This window comes from Sinocyclocheilus grahami, unplaced genomic scaffold, assembly GCF_001515645.1.
Source record: "Sinocyclocheilus grahami isolate Dianchi unplaced genomic scaffold, SAMN03320097.WGS_v1.1 scaffold981.1, whole genome shotgun sequence".
In the NCBI taxonomy this organism is placed as follows: domain Eukaryota; kingdom Metazoa; phylum Chordata; class Actinopteri; order Cypriniformes; family Cyprinidae; genus Sinocyclocheilus; species Sinocyclocheilus grahami.
Genome location: NW_015506160.1, coordinates 140841 through 149247, shown reverse-complemented (window position 1 = coordinate 149247; position 8407 = coordinate 140841). Strand labels below are relative to the sequence as shown.

Genomic DNA, 8407 nt, shown 5'->3' with positions numbered 1-8407 from the left:
CGGAGTAACACATACCTGCGTGAATCGCCATAGACACAAACTTAGAGAAGTAGCTCCGGTTGGAATGTTCTTCCGCGGGATGTGTGCAGCTCTGTTTATTAACTGCTAGAGCGCCAGAAGTTACATAGTGCTGCTTTAAGTAAACCATGTTCCATGAAGATATTTTGTACATTTCCAACCGTAAATATATAAAAACTTAATTTGATTAGTAATATGCATTGCTAAGAACTTTATTTGGACCACTTTAAAGGCGATTTTCCTCAATATTGATTTAAAAAAAAAAAATTTTTTTTTTGCACCCTCAGATTCCAGATTTTCAAATAGTTGTATCTCTGGCAAATATTGACCTATCTTCCTAATAAAAAATACATCAGTGGAAAGCTTTCAGATGATGTCAATGAATAATAAAAAAAAAAGACCCTTATTACTGGTTTTGGGGTCCAGGGTCACATATCATCTTTTGTGTTCAACAGAAGAAAGAAACTCATACAGGATTGGAACAACTTGAGCGTGAGAAGCCTAAAGGATGACAGAATTAAAATTTTTGGGTGAACTATCCCTTAGCTGCTGTCACTTTAAGACCACAGATCTGACACGTCAGATTTTCTCAATTTCTCCCAACTGCCAACTAACTCCGTTAACTCGATGCGGGCCAAAATGGGCATTTTGACTGTTTATTTGTCTGTTCAAGAGCGGTAAGACGCAAAAGAAAACTTAGTTCGGTAATAGCACACTGTCTGAGACGCAGGACGTGGTGTACAAATTGAAGTTACTTTCGCGTCGTTTTTCTCGTTTAACGGTTCAAAATCTATTGAATGCTTAAACCGACAAGACTTGAAAACACATGCCTATGATTCAAAAATTCAAAAGCATTAGGTTTCCAAAAAGTGGAATTGCGCTACTACTGTGCAAGGTTCTTGTGACGTAACATTGATGTTTGCGTTACCATTCCATGTTATTCAGTACGTGCCTCAGCCCCTTCCCATCTTCTCAGCCAGTGAGGCTTTCTGGCCCAGGGGACGCAGGAGTCAGGCATCCCCATTAAGGCTCATTATTGGCAGGGACATGCAGAGTTCCTCTGAGACAGGGACTCAAACTAAACTGCTGGTCTGCATGGGCCGGTGAGGCAGTGCTCCACCAAAATACAAAGAACATAGACCTCTACATAAACTAAAGCATTATTAAATTGTATTGTAAATTGCCTCCATCCTCAGTTGCTCAGTCTCCGTCAGTCGGCCCCTTGGTGGGGTCAGCCATATCTCCGCCATGGCTCCTCCCGCCGTCGACTCCACCGTGGGCCGCTATCCTGGCTGGCCTCTGGCTTCTCCTCCTCTGGGCTCCTCCCTCCATCCACTCCGCCCTGGCACGATGAACTATGCTCCCTTTCCATTGCCTGCCCCTTGCCTGCCCCACGCTGACCTCGTGAACCCCCACCCTCCCTCCTCTGTTGGACTTTTGTCGGCACGAGGGCGTGTCGTTCCGGGAGGGGGCGAACTGTTATGGTTATGATCTGTTTAGTTTTCTGTGTTTCCTTTCTCCTGCCTCGTTTGTTTCCATGGTTTTTGATTAATTAACTCCACACCTGCTTCTGTTTCTCCCTGATTACATTCCCAGTATTTAAAACCTGTGTTCTCCAATATTCCTTTGTCTGCTATTGAGTTGATTCCCCTATGGGCTACGTGAGTGTCTGCCTGCCCTGTATTTCCCCGAAGCGAAGATTAAAAGACTATTTTGAGTTTAAACCTGTGTCTCATCTCCTCGTTCCACCTCCGTAGCCATTACGTAACAGTAGGCTGACCATGTTTTTTTTTTGTTGCCATTTTTCTTACCAATTGTAGCCTATAACCACAGTTTTACTACAAATACTATGGTTAGTGTAGCAAAACATGTTGTTTTTAACATGGTTTAACTATAGTAACCAATAACCAGGTTTTTTGTATACATATTTACATATTTACATGTTATCTTTATTTTAAGGCATGTATTTGTGAAAACGATTAGGCAGTCGCAGCACACAAATAACGCTGTAACGCTGCACATTTCAAGGCACTTCAGTGGACCTTAATGTTACCTGTTTTGTCAATGTTAAAAATCTTTTTAATATCAATAAGAAAGTATGACAGGCTTTTACTCAAATCTTTATCACTTTATTAAAATTAAGCAAAATAAAACGACAAATGTTTACTTTCACAAGCCGTCACGTATAGGCTTGTAGTAAGCTGTCTCTTGCTCAATTATCTAACAAATATGTCGGGAAACGTTTCACAAACGGGGCTTAGCTTAAGCCAGGACTAGGCCTTAGTTAAATTAAGATATTTAAGCAACTTTTACAAAAATGCCTTAGAAGAAAACATTACAGTTATGCATCTTGAAACAGAACAATGACACTGACATGTCTTAAGATATTTTCAGTTGAGACAGCTCAAACATGCATTTTAGTCTGGGACTAGCTTAAGCCTTGTCTGTGAAACCGGGGGTATGTGTTTTCCCCTATGCCGACTCCGCCCACACAGCTATGATGTGACACCTGCCTTGCCAAAATACCCGCACTTGCGGTCTTGGCCACTTGAGAGCATGTGCGCGTGACAGGAAGTAAGTGCGCAAGACTGTCCCATGTAGGGATGCACCGCAATAAATTATTGGCCGAAGCCGAACAAAATTAAACACTGGGCCGAAGGCCGAGTACTGAACATGTTTTTTTACATTTCCCCCCCATGTAGGCCTATTTTGCCAATTTTTTTTCACCATTGCATTAAGTAAATTGCCAAAATGTGCTTTTTACTGTTTTGCCCTGCTTTTCAAATAAAAAATCAATTACAAAACAACAATTTAAAAATATTTTATAACATTATAATATTATAATATAATATTAACATTCTAGCAGACATTATACAAACAAAGCACAATTTAACTTAAAATTAATAAGTTAGTAAAATAATATTTTTTGGCCATTTTTGAGACTTGAATCAGGCATGTATTTTTTACTGTACAAATAAAGGCAGCCTTGCTGAGCAGAAGAGACTTCTTTTAAAACATTAGAATATATAACAGATCCCAGTTTGAACACTGTGTTAATGTTATAATAAATGTATTAATAGAGCTGGTGTAGGGTAATTATTATTATCATTATTTTTTTACTTTTTTATTTTATTTTACAGAATGACAGTAAGATGACAATACTATAATTTATGAATGTCGATGGAGTTGTTGCTTTTTCTCGACTTTTATTTTGGCAGAAACCCGCAGGAATGTCTCAGTGCTTCTTTTTGTTGACAACAGCATGCAGATTTATAAATTATTCTCTTTAGGAATTTGGGAAGATGTTTGTCGCACGTATCACATTGTCACATGCCTTTAAAGGGGTCATATGATGCGATTTCAAGTTTTCCTTTCTCTTTGGAGTGTTACAAGCTCTTGGTGCATAAAGAAGATCTGTAAAGTTGTAAAGACTAAAGTCTCAAATCCAAAGAGATATTCTTTATAAAAGTTAAGAGTCAACCACACCTACCTAAAACTCGTTAGGCTCGTTCTAACACCCACCCACATATCTACATCACGATGTGGGAAGATCTGCATAACACCGCCCAAATGTGAGACAGTGATCTGTAGGTTTGTGGAGTTCATTGCACCGTATATATTCTGTGCCTCACAAATGTATTCCCCAGTGTTCTCTTGGGCCGCAGTGAAGGAAAGCATATGTGAGATGCCCAGTTCTTCCTCTACATCTGCTCTCTTCTTGAACCACCTGTGGACCGCAGGAGGGTTGGCATTACTTTGACAGGTGAGGGTCACTTTATCACCAAGCCAGACCAAGCCTGTGAGAGAGATCCATGTTTCCTTAGGAGGATCTGGAGCCGGAAAGAAAAGAAACAGAGTGTGCATTTTCAAAACAAACAACAATAAAAAGAAAAAAGCTACAAAATGTGTTGGGTTAAAATCTCACACTCCACACTGAGGATGACCATCTTGTGGCTGAGCAGGGGTCTGTCCTCTCTGTGTAGAGGATGAATGGAAACACAGTTCACTTTCAGCTCATGATGGTGGAACGACGGGACGAAATTCAAGATGGCAGAAACAGTCTGAGTCCCATCAGCATTCAGCTGTGTCCTCTGTGTTACGTCACCACCTAATGCAGGAGCCCAGATTACATTTGGAGGGTGACTGGGGCAGGGAGCTGGAACAGTGCAGGTCAGATTCACCTCCTCACCCTCCCTGAGCACCGGCACGTTCACATTCGGCTTAGGCAAGGAATCTATCCGGATATTGAGACGAGATAATGGTATTCACTGCAGAGCATTAGGTTTAAAAATGAATGCAGCCTAAATCTTTTTTAATTTTTGTATGCAGATTACTTCCGAATAAATTCACCCCACTAACTCTAGAATAATTCATGCTTTCTACACAAAGCTGTTCAAGCCACCTTGTGAAAATTCCTGTATTTTTTTCATTTCACAATATATATTGCAGAAAAGCAAAATATCGGAAATATTTGTTCCAGTATCGTGCAACCCTAACGTAGCGTTTTAGTGCATTTTGAATGTGAAATTAACTGCAAAGCTGAACGTTGGTTAGGAGAACTGTGGGAAAGTTTTGAAAGATCGACCTACTCTAATATTGGGTCCAAGTGATTGTACTCGATTGAATTTGTATATCTAGTTTACTAATATGAACCTTGTTAAAACTCTGACCATTTTTCAAAGATTTGATGCCACTGAAAACACCTGGTTTTGGTAGTTTCTTGGTTTATTATCAAAACATTTGCTCGGACTTACCTGACACATTTATATGCACAGCTCTTGTTCCAGTCACACTGAAGTTCTCAGCTTGAATCCTGAAGTAGTAACGATCTGAATACAGGCTGGTGAGGTTCCTCATGACAGAAGTGCAGTTTTTCTTTCGTAGGTCACCCACCACTTCCATCACAGGTTCCTTCTGACGGTGATCGATGGTGAAACGATCTGTATCATAGAGTGACCACAGAGATCCTTAGTCTGGGACTAGCTTAAGCCTTGTCTGTGAAACCGGGGGTATGTGTTTTCCCCTATGCCGACTCCGCCCACACAGCTATGATGTGACACCTGCCTTGCCAAAATACCCGCAAGTTCTCAGCTTGAATCCTGAAGTAGTAACGATCTGAATACAGGCTGGTGAGGTTCCTCATGACAGAAGTGCAGTTTTTCTTTCGTAGGTCACCCACCACTTCCATCACAGGTTCCTTCTGACGGTGATCGATGGTGAAACGATCTGTATCATAGAGTGACCACAGAGATCCTCGTCTCCATGTTGCTTCTGGTGAACTGTCAAGAATGTATTCTTTCTCTTTTGAAATGTTGAATAGACAAGGAATCAGAAGGCAAGAGCCGCTGGTGCTGTTGAGGGTTTTGGGGAGTGATACGCTCAGGACTGACTGACACCAAGCAGCTGGAATATAAATTTGTTATAATTAGACTTAATAATTCATATATTGCATTATATTTCAAAATAATAAATGTGTGAAATGAATGAAATTATCTTTCTGATTGTTAAACTTTGAAATTAAAACAACGAAGAAAAACCTGACCAACCTAATAGAACAGAGCCAAATACAAGATCTGCAGCAAACATTCTGAGAGTCATCTGATGTGAGCTGTGTATTTAGAAATCAAGTTTAAATGTACAACATATAGCTGAGCATCTCTTATTGTCTGTTTGTCTTGACAATAACAATTTACAATGAAATAATTTAAAATTCAAAACAAATGTAATAGTTTACCTTAAATAGTTTTTCGTGAGACTAAACAGCAACCCAGACAAGAATGACCTATCCTTGCTTCAGTTGTGGTGCAGTCACAGTGTCTCAGCAGAAAACCGCAGTTCACTTAGTAACATCTGCCTATTATCACCATTTTAACATAAACAGAAAATCTAATATGAAAAAGTGAAGGATGTTGCAATCTGTTAGATCGAGAAAAGATTTAAGAGGTCTTAAATGCAATTTCAAACAATCTATTGATTAATTTTATGCAATATGTATATTTTTAAAATCATGTTTACAGTTCAGACATGCTTTTAGCATTAATGTTATGGTGTGCATAAACTCAAGTCCCCAGTTAAAGAAATGAATACATCAGGAAGAACGAGAAACCAGCAAAATATGCAAAGAGCCGAATGAAAAAAAAACTAAAATGTTATACTGTAGCTAAATATGTTACTACTTGTATTGCAGATTAATAAAGATGAGTAAACCATTAGTCAATTAAACTGTTAAGATAATGTTCCAAGGCTTCTGATTTATGGTAAAATCCCCAGCTCACACAGGATGCTGCCTTTAATATGGTTGTGTTTTGCCCCCATGATAAAAACTCACACATGCTTTCACACAATGTTACAAATATGGTAACAGTAGAGAAAGGTAGCAGATAAAAGATCGCCGGATCGGCTTTCACCATGGACGAAGCAGAGTCCAGCCCGGGGTCGTCACATGTGGTTGCCACAAGCCCGCCGAACGCTCCTTTGTTGAAATCGCCGGCTGCGCCGTTCTCAAGCCCGCCCGCCTCTGCTCCTTCTAGGCCGCCGCCGCTCACTCTAGGCCATGTAGCTAAATATGTTACTACTTGTATTGCAGATTAATAAAGATGAGTAAACCATTAGTCAATTAAACTGTTAAGATAATGTTCCAAGGCTTCTGATTTATGGTAAAATCCCCAGCTCACACAGGATGCTGCCTTTAATATGGTTGTGTTTTGCCCCCATGATAAAAACTCACACATGCTTTCACACAATGTTACAAATATGGTAACAGTAGAGAAAGGTAGCAGATAAAAAAACAAGATTTTGTGAAGATAATAAAATGGCAGGAAGACCCATGAAAATCCATACATTTAACACTTGTTTATTTCAAACCATCTATAAGATACTTTTATATTTAAAAAAAAATGTTGTGAGTAAATTGATTAATTTACAAATGAAATAAATATTGATCAATTAAACGTTTTGTTTTCATTTTTAAGAGTAATAATTTTTCAAGTTTTCCACAAAACTGAACAGACAAAAATGGGCAGCCTTTACTGAATAAACTTCATTGCTTTGGTGTAAAAATCTACTACAGGAAACAGCAGTTCACTGATTATCATGCACAGCATGAACTTTACCATGAGTTATCAACAAACATCTAAAATTTCAGCAACATCACATGACCCCTTTAAAACATGCTACTTTTCACTTCAACAGTTTGCGTAGATGCTTTCGTCGGGGAGATCATGTTTGAATGTGTGTTCAGGGTTAATGGTGCTGGTGTTCTCATCTTCACATGGCTTTGATTGGAGCTGCTCGCTTTTCACTGCACTTGCGGACACATTGCTATAAATGTTCTGATCTTGGCTTGTTTCCTGAAATGCATTGATAAATGATCTTTGAACGTCTATTGTGTTATAACTTCATGAAGAACATACCATGGCAGAAAATATACTTACACTTCTGACTGGCTCTTTCCACCTGCATATACCAAAACAAGAAAACATGATCTCCAATAATGTATAGGACACATAATTTAAAAAAGAAATCTAGCAAGATCCTACCTTCTGCAAATCATAAGAATAAGAAGTGCAAGAAGTGCAAATATGAGCAATGATAAAGCTGTCAAAATTGAGAGGAAAGCAGTGAAGGATATGCCTGCAAAAACAAAGGAGCAGCATTAAAAATTGTTGCTGTAACGCTGAACACTGTATATAAATGCTGACCTGGACAACTATTTACAATTATCATGCCATCTCAAATTTTATGTTCTTAGCAAAAATAATTTGCTGTTGCTTCTAGCTTGTATAACCACCTTGAACCCCTTCAGTCAGGTGTTCATAAATGTCACTGTATTGAAACGGCCTTGGTCAAAGTTACCAAAGACTTGTTGATGGCATCTGATTCTGGCTCAATTTCTGTCCTCCTCCTTTTCTATCTTAGTGCCTCTTCCGATACTGTTGATCATAGTCTATTACTTACTCATCTTGATAGTGTTGTTTGGGGACAGCCTTAAAGTGGTTTAAATCTAAAATAAAATTTGACTGACCATCACCAGTTAATTTGGGTGGTTACAGGTCTGAGATCAGTTTTGTACTCATGGTGTTCCTCAGGCCCCAGTATTAGGCCCTTTAATCTTTTTATCACCACTTGGACATCTCTTGCCTCCATTATCGTTTTTACAACAATCTATATACACTCAAAATCTGGTGGAAATCTTGATGTTTGCTTCTTTTCTGATTGTGTTTCTTAGATATTTTTCTAAAAACACTTTTTTTCTCTGTTTGAACAGTATTTAAAGTTAAGTAATGCTACTCTTGTTTCCCCCACCAACTTTTACAAAGCTGCTATACATAGCAAATAAAAAGGCACTATATAAAATTAAGTTTATAATAATAATAATTATTATTATTAT

General features: G+C 38.7%; 1 protein-coding gene and 1 long non-coding RNA gene across 2 annotated transcripts; both read right to left on the bottom strand.

The window, feature by feature from the left end:
- Window positions 1-2187: 2187 nt before the first annotated feature.
- LOC107565097 (myelin-associated glycoprotein-like) lies at window positions 2188-4974 on the bottom strand. Its single transcript, XM_016250296.1, has 4 exons — window positions 4773-4974; window positions 3944-4252; window positions 3598-3848; window positions 2188-2238 (listed from the first exon to the last, which is right to left on the bottom strand). The coding sequence occupies exons 1-4, from the start codon at window positions 4918-4920 to the stop codon at window positions 2188-2190; spliced, it is 759 nt and encodes a 252-aa protein (XP_016105782.1). The 5' UTR covers window positions 4921-4974.
- A 2188-nt stretch (window positions 4975-7162) lies between these two features.
- On the bottom strand, window positions 7163-7645 carry LOC107565105 (uncharacterized). The gene is made up of 3 exons (XR_001606325.1): window positions 7557-7645; window positions 7452-7473; window positions 7163-7367 (listed from the first exon to the last, which is right to left on the bottom strand). It is a non-coding gene; the product is annotated as an uncharacterized lncRNA (long non-coding RNA).
- Between the last annotated feature and the right edge of the window lie 762 nt (window positions 7646-8407).

Excerpts from the sequence above, each read along its gene's own strand:
- LOC107565097 (XM_016250296.1), bottom strand. The coding sequence starts at position 4,920 with ATGGAAGTGGTGGGTGACCTACGAAAGAAAAACTGCACTTCTGTCATG. Across the intron at positions 3,849-3,943 it reads GGTCATCCTCAGTGTGGAGT|ATCCTCCTAAGGAAACATGG; the intron begins GTGAGATTTTAA and ends TTCCGGCTCCAG. Across the intron at positions 2,239-3,597 it reads CCACAAACCTACAGATCACT|ATAATTGAGCAAGAGACAGC; the intron begins GTCTCACATTTG and ends CATATTTGTTAG.